Consider the following 13,361-nt stretch of genomic DNA (forward strand, 5'->3'; position numbering starts at 1 on the left):
CTTCGGTTCGGTCTGAGATTCCTCAGTCTGAATACAATCCGTTCTCAGAGCGGAACAACTGGACCAAAGCGGCCACCGTAGCCGACGTAAACAGAGTAGGAAGGAAGCAACAGATAAGTCGTGGATAAATGTAAAGCAGTGATTGTCGTTTTATCAATAAGAAGAAAAATGTCCAACTGTTTACTTGTTAGAACGTTTATTTTTACACAGCTGAAAACGCTTTTTGCATCCTTTTTGTGTCTCGCCATATGGCACGCGCCCAACAGGCGCTGCTGTGACGTCATCCTAAAAGTTACCCTGTTGTTCCTGAACAGAATTCTCTCAAAACAATGACACAACAGCAATGAGACACAGCAACTCATTGCAATGTGGTTGGATGAATGCAGACTCATTAAAACAACTTTTAATGTGATAGACATTGCTTTTCTCACTGTTTTCCTGACAATCTATGTGTCAAACACTCATCAGTAACTTCTTGGCTGTCTTTTTGTCAGTAACTGCCCTGCAGCATGATGCCTCCACCGGACCAAAGAAGCTTCTAAAGTTTTGAGCCTGACGTTGACACAGACGTTCAAAATTTGTGAACAAAATATAAAGTCTGAATGAACTAAAAGCAGGACTTTCATAATTTCTGCTTCTAGTTGCTTTGCCTCGCCCTCGTAATTACTGACCAATGAGAGAAGAGATCTTTAGTCACATTGTTTTGTTTACAAGGTTTAGTCCGGAACAGGAAAGTCCCCATGATGGCAGTCTGACTACAGACCAAACACAAGGTTCAGGACTCGATCCATCCAAATAGAAGCAGACTGGGTCAGGACCAAACGGTTGTCTGAATACTCCCTGAAAATAGATCAAATTATGATTGGAGTGGGGACTTTAAATCAGAAGCTACTGCTATAAGATAATTGTCATTGGCCATCTTTTCCTCATTTCTTCCCTTTTAACCTGACAACCAGGAATACTTCATCTTGCTGATCCTGACAGATGGAGTCATCACCGACATGGCTGACACGCGGGAGGCCATAGTCCATGCCTCTCATCTGCCCATGTCTGTCATCATTGTCGGCGTGGGCAACGCAGACTTCACAGACATGCAGATCCTTGATGGAGACGATGGAATCCTGCGTTCACCCAAGGGCGAGCCTGTCCTTAGAGACATCGTCCAGTTTGTCCCTTTCAAGGACTTCAAACATGTGAGTGCTGGCTGGGATCAACAGTAGATGTTGCTTTGAGCTTTTTTATATGATCCTAAGCCTTATTAAAATCATGCACATGCCCACCAGGTCAGTAAACAAATGCAAACACTGACGCAACTAATGTGTTTAAAATGAGTAAAAGATGCCTAAGGTGGAAGGTGGTACATTTTGTTCCCTTAATGTAAATGTCAAAAGGGAAAACGTTATTATCAGTGTTGCATAAGTACGGTGAGGAAAAGAGGCCGAGGTATTTATTTTTCTGTCTCTAAGAGCCAAAAGTACAGATGTTTTAGATGATTATGACAGTTTGACAATGTTTTACAATTATATTACTTATATTATCATCACAGCTATTTTTTAAATTAATTTGGCAGTTTTACAAATAGGATTGGCCAGTTTATAACTTGAATAACTTGAAATAAAGGAAAAAATTTCTTTTTAAATAAGCAGGAATGGTGATTCCGACAAATAGAATGACTGAGTAATCACTGTTTATTTCTCAATAGAAGTCTATAGTATTTTGGCCTCTTGGAGCCAGAGGGCTCCTGTTTGGATTGCTGGTGGGAGGGTTAGGGTTACCAGGTCACACGTACAGTCAAAAAATACAATAAAACAACACAAAGTTTAAGTGAAAAACCTGTTTTTTTCTACCTGATTGAAAAACCAGCACTGAGAAAACATGGACGTTGGAAATTCACAGCTGGAGCTTGCAACTTTGACAGCTTTCAGGAGAACTGTTTCATGAAACCAGACATATCATAAGAAAATAAGTAAAACGATTCGACTAAAGCCAAAAGGTCAAACTTTGACTTCTTTTTCAACATTTGATTTATTCATATCTGTCTTTGTGAGTTTAAACGAGTAAGCCTGTCCTCTCAGAAATGACATTGATTTTGGATGTGTGTGTTTGTGGGTGGGTGAGCATAATATGTTTGCTGTGCTCGTCATGAAGCATTAGCGTTCTCCTCTCTGGTTGCGGTGTGGATCTGCAAGTGTGTGTTCTTCTTCTCTGGCTGCATTAGCCTTGCCTGGCTCTGACCAGATGTGTTTGCCCGGATCCGTTATGGTGAGTTTGATCTGTGACTGGTCTGGAAATTATATCTCATTAAAACAGCATCCTAAAGAGTACGAGTTGAACATGTGAAGCTGGAAAATTGGACAGAGAGAAGTGATAAATAATGTGAAAGGGTTGAGGGAGAGTAAAGTTTAGGAAAGAGGAGAGAAAGCTGGTAGTAGTGGTGGTGGTGGTGGGGGGCTGATGGGGGGGATTCAGCTGAGAACCAGAGCTAAAGACAAAAGGGAGCCAGGGAGTTTGTGACAGAGGTGGAGAGGTGATTTTCTGCTCTGTCGTTCCTTTTCAGAAGGGATTAGCAGGACGGAGCTGCTGGATGACAGAAAGAGTGGGGGAACAGGTAGATGAGAGTGAGAGAAATAAGAGGAGGTGGGGGGGGGCAGTTGAAGAGGTTGCGGTGGAAGCGCTTTGATGATCCATTGTCTAAGAGAATTTATGTGAGGCGAACGACAGACTCTGACTTTGACCATTAATTTAATTTAATTTTGAAATTCCTCTGCAAGTTATTACAGATCTAGCCTTGTTTGCAGTACTAATTAATTTATCATCTGCAAGGTGAAGAAGCAATGTTTATTTAGTTGAGCAATCAGCTGTGGTCTTTTATGACTGGTTTTATGTTTTTGCACAATTACCAGTGTAAAGCCTGTTGAGAAAACTGTGTTGTGATATTGGGCTATTGAACTAAAATTGAATTAAATTTGTATTGCACATTTAGTGTACACAGAGACAAATCAAAGTGCTTTGCATAAAACATTGAAGATCCACTCCGAAGAAAATGGTGTTTTTGGTCACAAAATGTAGACACAAAAATGCTGTTTGAAAAAGAGCTTATTTGTGGTGTAGAAAATATGTTGGGTGAGCCACAAGCTCCCTACTCCAAGTTCTCAGGAACTGGGAGGGGAAGGGGGGTCTGGGTTGCTTCACACCAACAGACCCCCCCCCCCCCCCCCCCCACAGCTCAGAGGAGAAGTTCTAATGAACTCCTGCCGCTCTGCAGAAACTATGTCCTAGAAAACAGATTTTGGCTAAACACAACATAAATATGATTAGAAGACCACCGGAGAATAGACACTTTGAAAATAGATCAATAGATTATTGGAGTGGGTCTTTAACATGTATTTAACAAAAACAAAAAAAAAGGATGAGTTTTGCAGTCCAGCTCAAAAAGTAATAAAGATGGACTGTTAAACACAAGTGGCCAGGTTGTGCAGGAACATCTCCCAGCTATGGGGAGTTCTGCATCTAATGCCGAATGCGTCGGTTTGGAATCTTAAAAACCCCACAAAGCGATGGAGACAACATACTAGGGAAGGCTTCACTTCCTCAACCTTGAGGTGACAGTTCCCCCACAGCATCACACTCATCCATCAACCATTTTTATTTGTTCTATTCATCTTGTTCAAGGTCAAATATGCAATGCATACGAATATATAAAATTAGGCAGAAGATTATGGCAGTTCAAAAATGATATCACTATGCAATATCCATTCTAGAGACAAATTTGTAAGGTGACAGTAATCCAACTGAGTTGTGCTTGCAACATTTTTGTTCCAGTTTTTGGAGACCATTATTCTTTGTCTACCCACTCAAGTTGGAGAAATTACTTTTCCAAAAGCAATATCAAAAGATTAATCCTGCAACTGCATAACAAGATTATTTACCAATATAAAATCATGTATTGCAGAAAAAGCTGCTACAAATATAAAATCTACAATTTTACTACGGGGAGCCGCTCCTTTATCCCTTGTGCTATCCTAGGCACTTTAACATTGGGAGTTGGGTCATCTAGACCAGTGTTTTTCAACCTTTTTTGAGCCACGGGACTCTTGTGTTTTTGTGTGTATGTTGTGTGTGAATTGTTTCAGTTTCCTCTATACTTTTTGGCATTCGGAGCAGACAGCAAATAAAGAATTTCATTGTGCAGGGAAACCCGTTTCTTACTGTGCATATGATAATAAACCCTTTGAATCTTGAATCTTTAACCTTGACAAAAATCCCGCTGCACACCAGCATCCAAAAAAAAAAAAAAAGAGGAGAAACTCATAGTCTATTGATCTACAGCCCCTCTGCAATCTCATGTGCATTTTTGTGATGATTGTGGCAGAAAAAGCTGGAATCTGCAGCTGTTTTTTATAAAAGATGTCATAATAGTTAAGTTAGAAGATTTAAAAACTGTTTGATGCCTGTTCGTTGTGGTTTCAAGACGTTTAACAGGGACTCATTGTGCGCTGAGACGCTGTCACTTTAACCCAATGCATCATGGGAGATGTAGTGTGAAAACTGCCGCAAACTCCAGACAGACTCGCGTCTCCGAGCTTCATTATTTTGTTCACTTGTTCCATCCTCTGACACCGATTCTGTGGAAAGCTGCACCGCTAAAGACGAGCTTTAGCTGGTATTTTTGTTGGAACTGAGAGAGGAAGTGAAGACTTTAACAACTTCTGATTGGTCGTGACGATGACGTGTGATTGAACCTCCAAGAATGATTGGTGGAGACAGTTAAAGGGGCAGGACTTTTCCCAAAACAGCTTTAGCTGCAGCTAAATTGCGGTAGCGTCATTCTTATCAAAATTTCTATAATAGAATCAAATAAATACAAAGAAAAAAGTATTTTACAATCTTTCATATTCCTAATTTCTCAGTGTTTTATTAGGGCATGTCTGGATGAACAAAGAGCTGATCTCCTGGAGATGGAAAATGTTTTTAGATCAGTTAATGAGGGTAATTTCTCACGGCACACTTGACCATAGTGTGCCGTGGCACACTGGTTGAAAAACACTGATCTAGACCCCACTAGACAGTGCACTGAACTTTTTTCTTCAATGATTTGTGATCTTCACTGGTTTCCATGGATTACATGAAATCCTCTCCACCTTTATCCACCTTTGTCATGGTAGGGAGAACACGTCAATGGTCATCTTGACCCCATAGGATAGCACAAGGGTTATACTTTCTAACATAAATAGTAAAGATGTGGCACATTTCTTTGGCAAAAATATTTTAAACAAACTCAGTAATGACACCGGAGATAACTATAATACATTTTGGAAGCTGCTGGTTGGGCTTGGCCAGTCCATATACTCATGGGGGTTTACGTTGCTCAGTGAAGGTCGACCTTAAATGTGGGAGCTCTTGTGTTTTTGTATTAACGCCTCTTCTCTCTGTCTTGTGCTTTTTCAGGCCTCCCCAGCTGCCTTGGCTAAGAGTGTTCTGGCAGAAGTCCCAAACCAAGTGGTGGATTACTACAACGCGAAAGGAATTAAACCCAAATGTATGACAGACTATGAGTCCACAAGAACCTTTAGCCCCTGACATTGGACTATGTGCATATTTACACACAATTCCACATACATTTGCCATTGACACTATTTAAATACTATTTAATTATATTTAGGTACTGTATAAAACATTTACATGCACTGAAGCACAAGCAGATATACAAAAGCACACCCAACAGTACAGCATAAAGTAGTTTAGCTCAGAGAAATAGCTTGTTATGGTGATAGTTTGATCTTCTCCGTTGGCGATTATTGCATGTATGGCCACAAAGACGTCACCGGGGAAATTATTGCTATTTAACGTACATTTACAAGGCATTTCTAGAAAAATTGTCAGTCTTCTGAACCAGCATGCTGACTCTGACCATAGCTTGACAAAAGAAATGACAATCTTACCTTATTGAGTAAACTAGCAGGTAAATAAACCAAGGATCCATGTGAGAGAAAGTTTAAATGTTAGCACGCCTAAATGAAAATGTTAGCATTGCAAATGTTATTAGTGAGGGTAGAGAGATTTCAGTTAGTTTCCTGCATAAATGCATGAATAATTCAGTTTCCTCAAATATCCAATCTCGAGTAGCTGCTTGCTAGTTACAAAATAAAGTATCTCTGTCATTTGTGAGCGTCTGGAGTCATCTTTGATGTTTGGGGTTCTTTTCTACAATTTTGTTTGTGATTTTTGCTAAATGGAAATTAAAAACTGAATTATTGTAATAATTTCTTAATAACCTTCTTATATTGTGAAGAGCCTTGGGAGGGTAGAAAAGTGTGTGTGGTAGACTCTAACCTGTGAGCTGAAAACAGTTTCTCTTTTTCTGTATTCTGCATGTTGACAATAATAAAGATACTTTGGTTTTCTCATTTTAGTCTGATCCGTTTTTTTCTTTTGTGAGTGTCAAGTTGTTTTTATTTGTTGTTTGCAAAACTGCTGTGATTGAAAATTAATCTGTTCTGGTCTTTCCAGTTTGGTGATTCGCGTCTCCCAAATGGAACCCTTTTGAAGAATCCATCATTGTTGCAGCACCAGCAATACATAACACTGAAGTTTGTAGAGTCACGCAAGTTGAAATCATGCCAGGTCTTCTGAAGAGCTATCCACATAGAATGTATGGGTGTTAAACTGCTTTACATAGATGACAGTTTGGCTCAGACAGGCTGCACAGTGGCACAAAACATATTTGTCAGTCACCTGTTTCTGCAAGTTGTCCAACCTAGAGAGATGATAGAGGTCTGGAAAGTTCATCTTGTGCTGCATACACATTGGGCATGTGTAAATTTCTTCTCCACATTTTACCAGTCCCCTGGGGGAGCGATGAGCTGCAGGTGCAGCTGAACTCGGTAACCATTTGAGGTGGTGTGGTGGCGTAACCTCCCAATCCAACCCCTTTATGCTGAGTGTCAAGCAGGGAGGCACTGGGTCCCATTTTTAAGGACTCGGCCTGGATTCGAACTCAGGGAAGTCACAGAATAGACCTCCGTCCATCCCTTCAGAGGCTACTAAGCTGGACGTGCTTTCTTGAACACACTAAGGTAGTCGAAGTCGATGTCGAAGAAATGAAAATCCCACACTCCAGGCTTTTTCTTTCACAGCTCTATTCCAACCTATGAAAGACTTTGTGTCATAATTCCATCCAGGGACAAACCACAATAATTAGTTTCTCCTCCATGATCAATTTTCAAATGGTTTAAACGTCCATGAAATAAAAGGGATGCTACCTATATGTCATAACCAAATTTGTACGTAGAGTACAAAAACGGTCTTGAAAAACATCCATTACAACACAAGAGTTTTTAAATGCGGAAGCCCAAAGCGCGTATTTACTGATCTCACGTTTTCACAGACTTTTCATTGGAATGGTCACTTGAACACTCGTTGCCAAGCCCGGTAGCGTTAGATACACTTCAACTGTAAGAAACAGAATATAAATAACAATCCAGGAAATCCCATTGTCTGATTTAAAAAAAAAGCTTATTTGTTTAATGGTGAAAAAGCAAATAATTAGCCCAAACAAACAAACAAGAATTCTGGCCTCACAGACATCTTACTGCTTCTTTAAAAAGCTCTTCTATCCTCTTGCTACACGTCGACATCCTTAAACAGTCAGACTGCAACCTTTCCACCAACCCCTCTATGACCGAGACCATAGAGCTGTCAAAGGACACCAGGGACAAGATTGTAGACAGTCTTGTGCACAAGACTGGGATGATCCAATCCACAATATTCAAAGTTTTTGGTGAGAAATGCTTTCCTGTTGAAGCAATTATTAGAACATGGAATAAATACAATATCACTGACTATCTAACTCCACCTGGAGCTCCATACAAGATCTCGCCGGATGGAGTTCAAACGATCTTGAGAACTGCAAGGAAACAGGGGAACTGGTCAATGACCTGAAGAGAGCTGGGACCACAGTAAGAAAGGGCAGTATTAGTAACACACTACAACTTTGTCATGAATTTAAATCTACAACAACGTGGCTTAACCCAGAACATGGCCAGGACAGTTTGAAGCTCTCCAGAGATCATCTGGATGATTCAGAAGAGGATTGGGAGGATGTCATGTGGTCAGATGAGACCAAACTGGAACTCTTTGGTATAAACTCCACTCACTGTGTTTAGGGACAAGAGTACCGAGTTATATCACGCTTTGGGGCTGCTTTTCTGCAAAGGGGACAAGACAACATATCCGTATCAAGGAAAGGATGAATGGGCCTGTGGATGGTGAGGTTTTAGTAAAAAACATCCCTCCATCAGTGAGAATATTGAGAATGAAACATGGCAGCTTCTTTCAGCATAACTCTTTTTCCTTTAGACTTTACCCTTCTAAGGTCGCCACAGCGAATTAGCTTCCTCCATCGAATCCTGTCTTCTGCATCTTCTACTCCAACACCAGCTACCTTTACATCTGTGTTCACTGCATCCATGAACCACCTTTTTGGTCTTCCTCTATACTTGCAAGGCCCCCCCTAGGAAAAAGAAAAATTGTAGCGAGAAACACAAGATTATTGGTCACACAAAAGAAAAGTTAGACATAAGTGCATCACTGCATTTAAATTTAATTCATTATATCTGCTGTAACCATAATTTGGTTAGTCATAACATTAAAAAAAAATCAACTTGCTCTCACAAAGCAACAAAAAGTTAAATTAATCACCTGTATATGCCTTGTACAGTGTGGACCTCAGACCGTCCCTGCCAACTGTTTTGGGCTTTTGCACCACCAGCTCACTAAACGGTTCAGGATGGATTCCCTTACAAGTTAAGGGCAAAAAGCAATAACAGTCTGTAGTCACTACTGGGGTTTTTTAAAATCATTTACAGTTTTTATGGATACACATCGGTTCTTAAATCATAATGACAATTTTATCACAAACCCACCTGTGCTCTTGGTCTGTGCCATCTTTGCAAGCCATTTGTGCAGGCCAGGGCGGGTGGAACAGCCTGCAGACCCAGCTGTGAATAATGTGCGGTCTGGAACAGGATGGCAACTGTGTGATTGCAGAATCCTTTACCAGCCGCACAACTGCAGGGGAAAGCTTATAGGTTATCACTTTCTGCATCCAGTGATATCTAGATACAATAAATTAAATAGGTTACAATTAAGTCATACTTTTGTTGCTACATCAATGTTCATAATGACATGAAACTATAACTTTCAGTAGGGTGACCAGATTTGAGTTTGTAAAAAAGAGGAGTGAAGTGAGTTTGTGAGATATTTCATCGAGAGTAATTGGTGTGCAGAGCTGCGTACATAAAGCAAATATGATTACATTACATTTATTTTCAATGATATTTTATTATATAGGTATCAAAAAAAGGACATGTCCAGAAAAAAGAGGACGTCTGGTCACCCTACTTTCAGAAAAATACTAATAGTAAGCGAAGAAAGTGCCGCAACCGCAGCAAGAAGAATGAACACGCTAGAACGGGCAACTTTTGCCAACCGGCATTCTGTCTATAGACAAACCTCCAGTTTGTGAGGCTCCTCGCTCTCATTGACCTGAAGCATCTACCTCTCACTACCACCTGTCCCTGGAGTATATTTGATACTATAACCGGATGCAACAACAAAATATTACGTGTTATCTCACATAGAAATACACAACTTTACACACAAGACAATGTCAATAACATTTCATATTTACCTACAGCTTCACCAAATTTTTGGTTGTTATGTTAATCTCATGCATTCTCACTTAAACATATAACATATTTACTGCGATGTGTTATACCTTATATTACAAATTCTTAACACCAGGATTTGCAGTTAACGTAAACAGAGTTATAACCGGTGATGATGAGGCTATGGTTAAAGCTAGCTAAAGCTTACCTTGGTAATTGTAGATAAACCCTTCATGGACTGATTTATATCCCTTGTCCAATTTGTTTCCTTTAGTGGACGAATGCATCTCCACACTCTTCCCCACATTGGCACTGGTGAACTTCGGAACACAACACAGGCTCTTCGAAAATACTCTAGCTGCCATTTCTCCGGCCAACAAAGCACAAACCAGAACTTGGTTTACACTTTGATTACGTGTTTCCGGTTTTTGTGTAAAAGGTCTATAGTGGACCGGATTTTTTTCCAACCACTGAGTCGCTGTCACTACCGATCCCCGTAAAATTTATTCCCGGGCATTTGCCCGTATTACCTGTGCCTAAAACCACTACTACTGGCATCGCATCACGCCCGCCCCACTATTTGAGAAGCACTGGTCTAGACCTCTGTCCTGAATCTTTCAGCATTGCAATGATCCCAAACACATCACCATGCAAAGAAGTCTACGTACAAGCGTTTCAAGGTTCTGGAATGGCATTATTAGTCTGTGAGCCTCAATCAAATAGAGAATCTGTGAAGGTAGTTAAACCCAGTGACAGCCCCAAAACATCACAGCTCTTGAGAATATCTGCATGAAAGAACAGACCAAAATAGCAGATACCGTGCAAACCTGGTGAAGACCTACAATTGTCAACCAGGGTCACATGATTAAGTATTGAGGTTAATGTCTGGTATTTACCAAATATTTATTTTCTGCCCTATCGTTCAAAGAGTTAACTCTTAGCCATCTTTTTTTTTTAAAATAAAATAAAAAATCTTATCTGAAACTAGACATCATAGTTATCTGTGGACCTCCTATGCAAAGCTGGTCCTAATTAGTGAACTGGAACTCCACAACTGTTGAGCTGCCATGGACTGTTCTTTTCACATAGAAGTGGAGCTCACCTAAAAGACGCCATTACATCTTCTTTAAGTAGTTTTCAGACATACAGTGAAATGAAACAAAATACAGTTTCTGTATGTGGAAGCGGAGGAGTGGGAGGAGCCAAAGGCAGAGCTTTAGGAGTGAACCTTTGAAGAGGGTTTGACACCTATGAATGGCTACAAGGACAAAAGGCTGCTTGATTTTATGGCAGATGAAATCCCTGCTGTTAATTCCAGCAGAAAGCTATCCTATATTTTTTAAAACATTACAGATTTAGAACGGGATAACGCAGTACCTGGAGTCTTTTGTGATACATGCATGCTTTATGTAATTCAGTGTTTCCTGCATTCGTCATTCGTTGTGTGGAGATGTCCATCGAGGGTTTTAACGTGAATTCGTCTATGAGCCGTTCAAAATTTGTGGTCAATAAGAATGATGCAGTTTACACGTATTTTACATAGTTTATACACAATTATTACATAAATCATATGCAATTGTTTGTGATTTCTTCTAGATGCATTTGCAAATTTGTGGCTTTCCACAACCATTGAACATTTGTCCATGTATGTCTAATGGACTTATCACACATCTATCACAAAAGAATGACTTTTATGTCACGCAAACGCCCACATATAACATTCAAATAACGTAATTGATGCACAAATCACTAATGAACTGCATATAAAAAGAAATAACCACACAGTTCATGATCTACATTAATTTACATGTTCTTTGCGTGGTTCATTCGTACTTCTGTGGTTTTAACGTGGGTAATGAGAATACATCTGCAAACATTTCACGTTAAGAACCATAACTTTTCTCACTTTTCCCACGTATATTGATGTAGAACCAATTTTCATCTGTGCAACGTGCACAAAATGTATGTAGTCACTGTGTGACACAGCCTTTAGAAGTCTGAGCTGAAGTGAAGCTGCAAAACAATGAGAGAACATTCAAACATCAGACATTGTTAATGTAAAGACAAGAACACTGTTTAAGAAAAATCAAGTTATGGCCCAATGTTAAGGATTATAATCCTAATACCGTAGACATCCTAGCCCTGTTAAAGAGCTCATAAAAATGGACAGCATGCATAGACTTAGTGCCTCTAAACTGCTCTCTCTCTTATGTTTATTATATTTTCCATATTTCTATTTGAGCATAAAGTAAATTTGATTGGCATCCTGTGCTGTGTACAAGTTTCACTTGTTTTCCTATGTACTGTTTTAATTACCTATTTTTGTCTTTTAAATGTGTGCCAATGGAGACAAAACAAAACATAATTAACAAGGCAAATTTAATTATTTCCACTGAGTCAGTCTGGAAAAGGAAAATTGGGGGGGGGGGGGGGGGTCAGTGAAACTCACTGCATTTCATAGTCACATTGTTATCTGTCATGAGCTTAACCTTGGTGATTCCTTAAAAAACAACCAAGACCTCTCTTTGTCCCAAATACTCACAGGAACTCAAAAACATGCATTTATGTATAACTAATGAAGACTTTTAAATGCATTCATGTATTTCAGTGCAAAGACTGACCCCAGCTAGAAGTAATAACTTCTTACTGTTACAGAATGGGGGTTGAGGAAGTAACCAGGCGCAGAGAGGAGGAAGCAGGAATTCCAGGTAACCAAGGGTCTTTAATTCCAATTACACAAGAACTGAGGAGACCTAATACTATGGAGCAGCGGAAGGACAGGACTTAAATACATACAGGACGACGAGACACAGGTGGAAACAATGAGGGCAGATGGGGACCAAAGGTAAAACTCAAAAACACGACACAACACAGGAAACTCTGAAAAATAAAACAGGAATTGAACTCAAAACACGATGAAACAAAAGACAACCAGAAAAAAAAAGTTAAGAAACTAAAACCGTGACACTTACATGTTTTAATCTGCCAATGAGGTTAGAAAAATTGTCTTCTCAACAATTTTTTTTTCAAGAAAAAAATTCTAGTGGCCTAGAAATGTTTTCTTAAACCAAGGTTATTTTGCAATTGAAAAACTTGATAGTTTTGAAGGTGATTGAAAGGATTATTTTCAGAAAATAGGACAATCATTCTGCAAACAAGTTTTTTTTTTTTTTTAAGATTCAGCTTCTGCAGTGTTGTTGGCCAAATCTTCCATAATTTTAATGGTTGGAAGACATATAGGTGAGAAGAAGTGTTTTTCCATAATCTTACATAGACAAAAAGAAACATATCCAAAGATTTCAAATGGAAACTCATGCACCAATACACACTAATAACACTGATGAAAAATGCAGCTACTGTTGTTAATATTAACAATAAAAAAAAAATTTATTTGGTTATTTTAGTATTCCCATTAGTCTTTACTTTACATCTTTATTTATTTTATTTCCTATATGTAAGAAATACATAAAAAATACATACAGTGCATTACTACATTATTCCAATAGTTTTAAATGAAGATGCCACTACCACTTGACCCCTGAAGGAATACAATGAAAGGTGGACAACAACAACAACGATAACAAAAACAACAACAATGATAACAAAAACAACAACAACAACAACAACAATAATAATAATAATAATAATAATAATAATAATAATAATAATAATAATAATAATAATAATAATAAT

At 39.0% G+C, this 13,361-nt stretch overlaps 1 protein-coding gene across 3 annotated transcripts in view; it reads left to right on the plus strand.

Moving 5' to 3' along the window:
- LOC101171755 (copine-4) overlaps window positions 1-6,408 on the plus strand; it is a 31,821-nt gene extending 25,413 nt beyond the window's left edge. The window contains exons 16-17 of one of the 3 annotated variants that reach the window (XM_023960051.1): window positions 985-1,193; window positions 5,449-6,408. In XM_023960051.1, the coding sequence (XP_023815819.1) occupies window positions 985-1,193; window positions 5,449-5,580 (341 nt within the window). In that variant the 3' untranslated portion in view covers window positions 5,581-6,408. Of the gene's footprint in view, window positions 1-956; window positions 1,194-5,448 lie in introns of those variants that run through there. The other 2 variants (XM_023960053.1, XM_023960054.1) reach the window with 2 other exon arrangements.
- The last annotated feature ends 6,953 nt before the right edge of the window (window positions 6,409-13,361 follow it).

Source organism: Oryzias latipes, chromosome 11, assembly GCF_002234675.1.
Source record: "Oryzias latipes chromosome 11, ASM223467v1".
NCBI lineage: Eukaryota > Metazoa > Chordata > Actinopteri > Beloniformes > Adrianichthyidae > Oryzias > Oryzias latipes.